The 12,085-nt window shown below is 36.6% G+C and overlaps 1 protein-coding gene across 1 annotated transcript in view; it reads left to right on the top strand.

The window, feature by feature from the left end:
* The first annotated feature begins 1,299 nt into the window (after window positions 1-1,299).
* LOC107709507 (AN1-type zinc finger protein 6-like) overlaps window positions 1,300-12,085 on the top strand; it is an 11,489-nt gene continuing 703 nt past the window's right edge. Inside the window, exons 1-5 of the mRNA XM_016514000.1 lie at window positions 1,300-1,456; window positions 2,806-2,875; window positions 3,833-3,927; window positions 11,428-11,556; window positions 11,749-11,844. Of these exons, the coding sequence (XP_016369486.1) occupies window positions 1,306-1,456; window positions 2,806-2,875; window positions 3,833-3,927; window positions 11,428-11,556; window positions 11,749-11,844 (541 nt within the window). The 5' untranslated portion in view covers window positions 1,300-1,305. The remainder of the gene's footprint in view (window positions 1,457-2,805; window positions 2,876-3,832; window positions 3,928-11,427; window positions 11,557-11,748; window positions 11,845-12,085) is intronic.

Here is a 12,085-nt window from a genome sequence, read left to right as displayed (position 1 = left end):
TTACCCCGTGAAGTGTAGCCATCACGCAAGTGGGATTCGAATTACTAACGACTCGTTTCAGCTGTTCAGAGTCGATTAAAGCAATAAGCCCCAAGAAGCCGTGGTTTACAGTAAATTTATAACAGCTAAGGGGCGTTGTTAGGCACGACGCAAAGCGGATGTCAGGGCTTATTGCTTTTATAAAGCGGTTATTCCATATACGTAGCAAGGTTTCACAAAATAAAACAGCAAATAAAGTGTAATGATATTAATAAAAACATTATTCTTTCACCAAACAATGTAGTTCCTCAGAAACGTCTGTGGTTGCAACAAAGTGGTTGCCAAGCAACACACAAACGTAATGTTTGTAGAGTAATTTACAACAGCTTCAAACGCAGCTCAACCAATCAGAATCAAGGACCGGAACTATCCATTTTATAATCTTTATTTTGGGAGACAATAACTTTATTTTTCGTGCACTTTCAGGTTTACAACTTTGCAGATCGTTTACATTCACATACAGCTACATTATTACACACTGCATGAAAGGCAATATTGGAAATGTCATAATATTGGCACTTTAAAATACATTTTTAAAACAAATTAAATATCATTTGTAATTTGTTTGTGATTATGTTTTGTATTTGTGTTGTCTGTCATTCTATCTATCTATCGTTCCATTTATCCATCGTTATCTTTCTGTGTTTCTGTCTGTCTGTCATTCCATCTATGCATTGTTCTGTCATTCTGTCTGTTCCATTTATCCATTATTTTATCTTTCTTTCTCTCTGTCTGTCTATCCAGAATTCTATCTTTCTATTTTTCTGTCTGTCTTATATCCATATATCGATCCAACTATCCATCGTCCATATTGTCTGTCTGTCTGTGTTTTTCTTAAAGGTAAATTTCTGCCGTTTTCTCCCATCTTTCAGCACAGCGAGGATACTTCTTTTACAGTATGAATGTGAGACAGCTGCACAGGTAGTCTGAGAGACAGACCCTTACAGACAGGTGCAGAGAGACAGTTAGAACATGTCAGAGGAAGATCAGATAAGTGTCTTACTCGAGCATCTGCACAAAGCCTAATTCAGCCATACACTCAGTATTCAAAGCACAGATCGTAGACAGAGCTCTCTTAAGGTGAAAGAGGCCACTGGTTCCTCTTGCATGCATTTAGGTCTGTTATTTAGCCCCTAAAGTTGAGCTGTGGATCATGACGTCAAAGTAGCTGTTACTCCAATGTGACCAATTCATTGGCAAAAACACATGGTATATGTGACTATTTAATGGAGATCTCTCTGTTTGTTCTGTCCACAGGAGAGGGATATGGCTCAGGAGACCAATCAGACACAAGTGCCTTTGCTCTGTTCTAATGGTTGTGGGTTTTACGGGAACCCGCGTAATAACGGCATGTGCTCGGTGTGCTACAAAGACTCCTTGCAGCGGCAGAACAACAGCGGCAGGTCCAGCGATTCAGGTGAGTCAGATGTATTGCAAAAAGACCCATTTCCAACTGTCCTGCGTTAGCAAGTACTATTTTACAGTCAAAATTCAGCGGTATTTGATCACATTAGCATTGATTGGTTTTTAATGTCAACCCAAAATGCTGTGCATAGGCCATTTTATTTTGTTAATGTGACACATTTTTGAGTTAGCTTTGCAAATAGGTTTCAAAAGTATGAAAGATTTGTGATGTCAGATCAAAAGGAAGGTCTGTTCTGAGATGGAGGAATTCAGTTATTACGTTTATGAAGAAAAACTTGTGTACTGATGAATCTTTCACTGTGGCTCAGTGGTAGAGCATTGCGTTAGCAGCGCAAAAGGTCGTGGGTTCAATTCCCAGGGAGCACACATACTGGTAAAAAATGTATAGCCTGAATGCACTGTAAGTCGCTTTGGAAGCGTCTGCTAAATGCATAAATAATAAAATAATAATAAGATCAGAACTATGAAAGTAGAAAGAGGCAATAATGGCCAGATATAGTTTAATTGCTGCTTGACATACACTATATTTCAAAAGTTTGGGGTATTTTTTTTTTTAAATGACTTTGAAAGAAGTCTCTTGAATGCATCAAGGCTATATTTGCTTGATCAAAAATACAGTGAAATCATTAATATTATTAAATATTATTGCAATTTAAGATAACTGTTTTTATTATAAAATACATTTCAAAATGTAATTTATTCCTGTGATGCAAAGCATCATTCCTCTAGTCTTCAGTGTCACATGATCCTTCAGAAATCATTGTAATATTCTGATTTGCTGCTCAAGAAACATTTCTTATTATTATTGATGTTGAAAACAGTTGTGCTGCTTAATATTTTTGTGGAAACTGTAATACATTTTTTTTTTCAGATATTCTTTGATGAATATAAAGTTAAAAAGCAAAACCTTTATTTGAAACAAAAATCTTATATAACATTATAAATCTTTTTACTTTCACTTTTGATCAATTTAATACATGCTTTTATTGGAAAAAAACAAATAATAAAAAATCTTACTGATCCAAAACTTTCTTTTTTCCCTCTTGCCCCATTTGCAGTTTTTTGCTTGGTCCAAAATCCTGCTTATCCACATCAAAAGATTTTTGATAAGCTGTAATTTCATTATTTTCAAAACCATTTTAACCTTCATTCAGGAATGCAAAAATTACATGCCGGCTGCTGCAAACAAGTAGTTCCATTTGGACACAGTGTTACACTGAAACGTGTCTCAATAAGCAAACCCTCACTTGTTCTGTTACTTTCATCAGCTTCTGAAGATTAAGGAGAACTTAAAATGGAAGTGTTGATATTTTGGGTTTCCTGCACTTTCATTGTCTGCAGTGTCTTCCAGCATTAGCAGTAAAGGAGAATCTATGACTGTACAATCGACGTCACAGCATGAACAAAACAGGTACAACTTCGTCCTCTTTACCACTCTACCATCATTTCTCATAACAGTTGCTTAAGTCATTGCAATTGCATAGGATGTAGTTTATTTGTGCAACTCTTATTTCAAAAGGGCAAGAACAGGCCCCTTTCTTATTGAAGTATAAACCTGTTTTAGGACTGAGTGGTATTACGGTACATACGGTAGAAGTGTGTCAGCAGATTCTGCTCTACCATTTATATAACAGTAGATAAATTTGTATGGCTATCAGTGGGCACTTCTACTGTTATGATTCTTTTGTGTTAAACTCAGGTATTACATATTACACAATGTCAAGCTGTTTTTGCACTGATGGCAGACTTCATTTATGAATAGTCTTTTTTTATTTTTCTTCCAAATTCCAATTTTTTTTGTATCATTGAGGTACTACCATAGTTTTTATTAACATTTTAAATTAGTTATTATTTTTAGATTTTGCTTTTACATTTGAATTGTAGATAGTTTTATTATATTTTTAGTTTTTTCCCCCCTTATTTTTAAATGCTTATATAGTTTTTATTTAATTTCAGTTTTGATTATTTTAGTACTTTGTTAAACTAAATAAAAATGAGAAATGTTGCCTTGGTAGCTAGCTGAAATAACATTTTTTTTATTTTTATAATTGTTTATTTTATTTCAGTACATTTTATTTATGGTTTTAATTTTAACTATAAATAGGCTGGTTCCCATTACATTTACAAAATGTCAATCAACGATTCGCTAATTTGCATTTTTTTATTTATTTTTTGTAGTGTATTTCTCTCACTGGTTTAGCCACGAACAGGCATTACAGCATGGTTATTAAATGTATAAACAATTTCTCATTTAATTTCCAGCAGTGAAAATTACTTTTTGGTCATAACACCCACTTCTAAGGTTTACACAACTGCTATGTATTTTCACTTATGTAACACAACAATCTTTTCTCATCATCCTCTCCAGTCAGTGTTTCTCAACAACAACACCAGCAGCAGCAGCAGCAGTTACACACAAAGACAGTGCTTCAGCAGCAGCTCAATCAGGCCTGAAAGCACCAGGTATGTTCCCTTTTTCACTTTGACCCGTTTATGTCATCCCCCACTCCAAAACCAGACACACATTACATGACACAGAAAGAGACAAACGCTCTGTCAAACTCCATAGAAACAGCCAGTCATCATCTTCCAAATGTGTCTAATTGTTTGCTTTGAGACCAGGCCAATAAGTGTTCAAAGTTCACTTGTCACATTTGATTAAAAGCTCTGTTTTCCAGGGCTAAACAGGCTTACATTTGTATGTCTGCTGATTTTATTGATCATAAGGCTCTTGTTTGTTAATTAATTGGTAGTGTAAGATCTGAAGAACCTCAGACACTTTGATCTTCTGAGATAGAGACAATACAAACACAGTGTATTAACATGCAGACATCTGTTTCCACATCTCACTGAGAGATGATTTCTCACGTACACTTTTCATCCACTTCCTTCCCCTCACTCAGAATGGTCAATAGCATAATATAATGTCCTACATGAATGCAAGTGATATTCACAGTGATGTTTGGTATCATTTGAATTGCCTCAGGGCGACTGGTACAATGGTCTCAATCTTACAAGAACTAGACTAAAAGGTAATACAGATCCTATGAGTTTAGAGATATTTTTCTCACTGTAGAGGGTGTGCTCTTTCCCAGTGTCTTTCATGCAAATTACCATTTGTCCCCAAAAGGGGTAAACTCTCAATGTCTAGGACTTGATCGATGCAGATTCCAGTTAGTTCCTGTCTCTATTTGGAGGATGTTTGTCTTGGTCTGAGTACTTAAGGAAGAGTTGCAAGAAGATCAGGGTGCTTCTGTAGTCAGATGAGCCCGTAGTATGGTGTGTGTCTCTGCACTCCATACTATGTATTTTCCTGAAGTCAGGTATGCATCGTTTACTCTTAGATTTATCTTTCAGAATTTCAAGTCTTGTATTGATTTGATTTGATATCTCTGAATTGACCATGTAATTGTCATAATACATGTTTACCTGACTGATAATAAATTGTTACATTTGATTTTATTCTGACTTACTCTGAAATTATTTTCTCAAGTAGATTAAGGTGTATGTTTCCGCAAATCTGTGTCCAGGGTTAAGTACATACTAGATCTCAGGTTAGATGGAACATGGGGCACATCAGGTGGAATGCTAGATTTCTGACTTACTGTTTGACTTCAGTTAAGTTGTTATGCATTAACTATGGGGGGGCTAGACAAAATACTATTGGAGTACTAGTAAATATGGTTTGGCATATTACACAGTGCTCGCCATAACCTCTGGTTATTGTTTGAACTTTAGGTTGTTACATAAGTGACTGTAGGGGGCTGAACAGAACCACTTTTTAAAGAATGACAAGCATGAGGTGGTCTATTAAATAGAAGTCATAATCTCTGTCTAACGATCAGACTGGAGAGTTTGTGATCGTGAGGTCCACGTAAATCAGCCGACGTGAGACACTCTGAGCGACATAGAATCCTAATGAACGAGTAAAATATAAAGTAGAGTTCACTAGAATAATCAAAAATTAGAAATGGACAAGCAACCAATTTGCATTTCAATCTAAATTCGAGGTCATAATAAAATTCAGATTAGAATTCAATTTAATTTAAATTACTTTGCACACCGAAAAGACCGAACACGCAAGAAACCTTCAGCCACCATTGGATACCTTCGTTTGGCCAATTGGGTGGACCTTACAAAGTAGTGACCGACCTCCGTGATCTCCAACCCAGGCGAGTGACGTCTTTTCAGCGCAATACGGATTTGCACCGAACGAGAGGTTTGATCATCTCCATCTCTTTCTCCAGCTGCTGTGGTAAGTCAATTCTTATTTGCTTTTTAGAAGTGTTGAGGGAAAGACAGACACACATCCCATATAGACGCATTTGTAGAATGAGTCGGAATACTCATTGTTAGAATGGAGACCGTATCCGTTAGGTTGAGAATTAGACTAAACCACTTGGCTTGTCAGGGACATGATAGCAGCAGCATAGAAGAGGAATGACATCCCTTGTTCTGAAATGTAAATATCTCCTTGTTTGCCTAAGCAACAAGAGATGAATCTTAAAATTGGAAAACCATCAAATTATAATCTGGTACTCAACAGAAAGTCATAAATTAGAACCTAAAGTTTTAATCGGCAAGCTGCATTCTTTGTTTTATTTGCTTCATTGCAACAAATGAGCAACATTTGAATGAGAATGAATAAACAGAATAAAAATCGAAATTACAAAACAATTGGAAAACTTGTGATTGAATATGAAAAGCAAGCTGAGCAAAACAGGGTGGTGTGATCACAACTCAGAACTTTAATGAAAGCTTTATTTAGGCCAAAAATTATACCTCCGCTCTTGAGGATTACTGCTACAAAGCAGAACTCCTCTTGACTGCAGTTAAACAAGAGATGATAAGCTTAAAAACTGAGACTAATACATAGAAAGATTTTATTTAACAAGACAAATGACTTTGTTTCTGAGAGTGTCTCACATGGTCTTTCTACGTTTCATGGGAGGTGTTTATGGCCAATTAAATTTCATTGGTCCACCCGGGGGGGGGGAGGTGCTTTCATTTTGATCGAGTGGCACAAGTGAGAGCGAGCCAATTCATCCTTCGCTGGGGGAGTGCCAAATAAATTTAATCAGATCAGGGAGAGTGCCTAGCATAAATTTCGATGCAGGATTCAGTAGCTCTAAATTTTGCACCTTGTCATGCTCCTTAACAAAAAACATTGGTGTGGAAGTATTTTGAGCCAGATCACACCTCATGCCCACATTTTTTTTACATCACAACTGTAAAACTTAATTTCCTTTGTTTGGAGCATGATTGAACTGACACAGCCACAGTTAAATGCAGCCACATAACATCATTTGGTCTTCTAAATGTACTAGAAAATAATAAAAGGGGGTGTAAACTACTTAACATCAGAACAAAATACCACAAGTCTTCATGTGCCACAGAGATCTGCATGTGTGAACAACACCATAAAACAACAGTTGCTAAACAGACAACACCGAAACAGGTGAACACATTTCTGCCCACAGATCTAACTGTAATGAGAACAACTGAAAGTAAAGCCATGGGCATCGGCCCATTGGAGTTCACTATGATTTGGGTGATTAAAAACACAGATTAATCTAGAAAATTCCCCCAGCAGGCCTCTAATGCTCATGACACAGCAAACTGTGAAGGCTCAACTGCAAGAGCAGCTTCAGGTGTTACACACTCAGACTGCACTGAAACAGCAGCAGTAATTCAAATCTGACCGATGAGACTCCGTTTCATGTGACATCTGGAATAAAAATTACAATACATGATGATGATGATGCAGTTAAAATAATTACACGTCTGAACTTGAAACTGGTGAAAACTCCAAAATTAACCGTGGTTCTCTCTGTATTTGTTTCTGTCTCAGGTTGACCACTGTAATTCCTTGAAAGACAGATATCAGGAAGGTGCCTTATCCCGCCTGCATCAAGCCAGGACAGCGGAATTGTTAGCACATGGCCTGAAATGCGTGAGATGGGTGCGAAGACACTTGAAGAGGCCATTCACACCTCACAGTAGTACATCACTACACACATATCTACATGGCTTCCCAGTGTAGCACCAGAACTTATTTTTGCAGATTCCAGCCATCTCCCAGACATGAACACAGAGCACACACCTCCACCATTACATCATAACCTGATCTAGACTGTCCACGCTGAACACTACACATCATAGAAGACAACGATGGCTTAGATTCCAAACGTGGTACTCCACTAAAGATCTATTGTCCATCTTCACACTGACAGAACCACATAGCTTCACACACATAGGATGGTAGAATTAATCCCATGATGACAGTCTAACAAAGACACATGACATTTGCTATTTACAACCTTCTGCCAATTCATGGGAAGCATAATATACATATGCATGGCTACCGTCACAAATCAATGATGTAAAATTCTGAATGCAGAGGCAGATATGCCATTAAAATTCAAAAGATTTAAACTTTCTGAATTGTTATTAGGATAGAGGGCCCGCTGGCTTCCCAATGTATCACTAGTTACAGAAACATTATCAAAAATGGTTAGATATGAAGTGCGGGCACTTCTGTCGATCAGCTACAAAATTTGCATTTTTTTTTGTTATTATATGGTTTAATGATGCATACCATCTATATAAATATGCAAGTTATACTGACTTTTTGCTACATTTCATTTGAGCCACTCAGACCAAGAATACTTCAATTCTACTACCATTAAACTCCATCATAGTGGTAGTGAGGAATTGGCTGCTTTAAATGGGACTGTTTTATCAAATGAGAAATTAAGAGACACTTGAGACCTAATGTACCATTCGCACTTGCTGACATGAACCTACCTTGTTTTTTCGTTATGTGTTCTTGTTAAATCTCACAACTTTCTTCCCATTTTTAATGACATCGAGTTCATCATTGTTCAATCCTTGAGCCATTAAGATGCTGTTTAGGTGTCTCACACAAAGCAGTGTGTATCCAATGAGAAGCCTTCACCTGTTGGAGTCTGCCCAGATATCTGCACAATTGGAAGGTGACAAGATTCGTCAAAAGAGGCAAGAAAGTCCTAGGGAAGGTGCTACTAGAAACAGAAGTTTCTCCACGATGGAATGGCATGTCGAGCTAAAGGCCTGGATTGATTCAATGGACTATGCACACGGGTTATTCTCAACCAGACAGGTAAAATCCTGAACCCGTTCATCCACCTGCTTGATTCAAGCTACATGCACCTGTTGAGACTGGTGTCCACAAAGGCCTTTCTGAAGGCCTCTACAACTGCAAATACTACATCACAAGGACCACAAGAAGTGTCTGACAGTGACCCCTTAATGACTTTTCTGGATTTGACCCACGAAGTCAAAGGGGGGTTAACTGTAAGATCTGAAGAACCTCAGACACTTTGATCTTCTGAGATAGAGACAATACAAACACAGTGTATTAACATGCAGACATCTGTTTCCACATCTCACTGAGAGATGATTTCTCACGTACACTTTTCATCCACTTCCTTCCCCTCACTCAGAATGGTCAATAGCATAATATAATGTCCTACATGAATGCAAGTGATATTCACAGTGATGTTTGGTATCATTTGAATTGTCTCAGGGCGACTGGTACAATGGTCTCAATCTTACAAGAAGTAGACTAAAAGGTAATACAGATCCTATGAGTTTAGAGAGATTTTTTCTCACTGTAGAGGGTGTGCTCTTTCCCAGTGTCTTTCATGCAAATTACCATCTGTCCCCAAAAGGGGTAAACTCTCAATGTCTAGGACTTGATCGATGCTGATTCCAGTTGTTAGTTCCTGTCTCTATTTGGAGGATGTTTGTCTTGGTCTGAGTACTTAAGGAAAAGTTGCAAGAAGATCAGGGCGCTTCTGTAGTCAGATGAGCCCGTAGTGTGGTCTGTGTGTCTCTGCACTCCATACTATGTATTTTTCTGAAGTCGGGTATGCATCGTTTACTCTGATTTATCTTTGAGAATTTCATGTCTTGTATTGATTTGATTGATATCTCTGAATTTACTATGTAATTGTCATAATACATGTTTACCTGACTGATAATAAATTGTTACATTTGATTTTATTCTGATTTACTCTGAAATTATTTTCTCAAGTAGATTAAGGCGTATGTTTCCGCAAATCTACGTCCAGGGTTAAGTACATACTAGATCTCAGGTTAGATGGAGCATGGGGCACATCAGGTGGAATGCTAGATTTCTGACTAACTGTTCTATTTTAGTTAAGTTGTTATGCAGTTGCATTAACTATGGGGGGGCTAGACAATATACTATTGGAGTACTAGTAAATATGGTTCGGCATACTTCATAGTTCTAGCTATAATCTCTGGTTATTGTTTAAGCTTTACATTGTTACATAGGTGACTGTAGGGGGCTGAACAGAACCTCTATTTAAAGAATGACAAGCATGAGGTGGTCTATTAAATAGAAGTCATAACCTCTGACTAACGATCAGACTGGAGACTTTGTGATCATAAGGTCCACGTAAATCAGCCGACGTGAGACACTCTGAGCGACATAGAATCCTAATGAACGAGTAAAATATAAAGTAGAGTTCACTAGAATAATCAAATTGGAAATGGACAAGCAACCAATTTGCATTTCAATCTAAATTCGAGGTCAATAAAATTGAGTCAGATTAGAATTTAATTTAAATTACTTTGCACACCGAAAATACCGTACAATCAAGAAACCTTCAGCCACCATTGGATACCTTCGTTTGGGCCAATTGGGTGGACCTTACAGTAGAATTGTTTATTAGATAGAGATTAATGATAAAGGTTATTAAATGACAAATGTTGATTGAAGTCCAAGCACAGGTTTAGTCATATCGCATTATTTTTTCTCAATAACAAACTTTGCTCAACTAGCATTAGCTTACAGACAAAAGTAGTTTTTTTTTTTTTTTTTTTTAAGAAATGTCTGTTTATTTATAGAAAATTTTGTATGGTTTTTTTTTGGGGGGGAGAGAAGTTAACACTTTTATTCAGCATGGATATGTTAAATTGATAAAATGATAGTAAAAACTTTTTTTTTTTATTGTTACAAAGGATTTTTATTTTGAATAAACTCTGTTGTATTGAACTTTTTATTTATGAAACAATCCTGTAAAACGTTTCACATGTTCCCAAAAATATTAAGCAGCACAAAAATGTTTCCAACATTGATAATAAATCCACATATTAGAATGATTTTTGAAGAATCATGTGACACTGAAGACTGTAGTAATGAAAATTCAGATTTGCATCACATTAATAAATTAAATTTTCAAGTATATTAATATAGAAAACCATTATTTTACATTGTTATAATATTTCACAATATTACTGTGTTTAGTGTATTTTTGATTAATTAAAACAGCCTTGCTTAGCATAAAGAGACTTAAAAAAAATTTTTTTTAAATCTTACTGATCCCAAACTTTTGAAGTCATTTATTCATTTGTTTTATATATACATTTTATATTTCGCATCTGTCAATAACCATGTCTATTTTTTCTACTTGGTTTAGGGTGACCATACGTGCCATTTTCCCAGGACGCGTCCTGGCCAGGATTTCTATATTGCCTAAAATATGATATATGTTAATATAATATAATAATGTTTGCGTGTGCAGACCGATCGGTGTATGACATCAAAATACCATACAGACGGTTCCTTGTGCTTTCAAAATGCTGTAGAGGTATTTTGATGTCATACACCGATCGGTCTGCAAACGCAAACAAAGCCAAAACCTAGATAATTTAGGCAATATAGAAATCCTGGCCAGGACGCGTCCTGGGAAAATGGCACGTATGGTCACCCTAACTTGGTTGATTAACAAAAGTGTCAACTTTCCAAAATTCAACAGCCTAGTTAATGAGAAAATATTAAAAACAAAAAAAAATTAGTTAGAGCTAGCTAAGGCTTAAAGCTGTTGCTAACCCCGTTTCTTGTGTATGGTGTTAGATTCTTTAGGAAAACCGACTTTGTGTTTGTTTGTACAGAAGTATCGTGCAGTAAACTGGTGAGAAACATCCAGGAGTCCACGGCAGGTAGCTCATCAGCGGAGGAGTGCACAGTTAGAGGAAAGAGGAAGCTGGATGAAACTTGTCAACCCATAGAAAGAGTGTCTGGTGAGTATCAGGATCTTTGCGTCATTCTTGCCACATTTTCCTCAGAATGTTTAGATCAATACTATATGAGGAAAAGTTGCAGGCTCATATCAGATGCCGACCAAGAACATTTGATATTCAGAATCCCATTGAATGAGGTGTTTTTCATGTTAGAGCATTTCTAAATGTTTAACACCTGTATTAATCTCTTAGCCTCAGATGTCTCAGAGCAAACCTCAGATGTACCAGAGCAATCTAGACCTAAGAAGAACCGCTGCTTCACTTGCCGCAAGAAAGTCGGGCTCACTGGTATGCAAACACACACACACATATATATATATATATACACTGCCTATAAAAAAGTATTCATACCCCTTCATTTTTTTTCACGTTATGTTGCTGCCTTATGTTAAACTGCTTAAATGTACTTTTTTCCCACATCAATCTACACTCCATACACCATACTGACAAAGCAAAAACAGAATTGTCACAACTTCGTAAATTAATTTAAAAAAAAAAAACTGAAATAAGTACATTGCATAAGTATTCA

This window comes from Sinocyclocheilus rhinocerous, unplaced genomic scaffold, assembly GCF_001515625.1.
Source record: "Sinocyclocheilus rhinocerous isolate Xijiao unplaced genomic scaffold, SAMN03320098_v1.1 scaffold1467, whole genome shotgun sequence".
NCBI classification, from domain to species: Eukaryota; Metazoa; Chordata; class Actinopteri; order Cypriniformes; family Cyprinidae; genus Sinocyclocheilus; species Sinocyclocheilus rhinocerous.
Note: the sequence above shows the minus strand (reverse complement) of the source record. Positions and strands in the feature narration are given on the sequence as shown.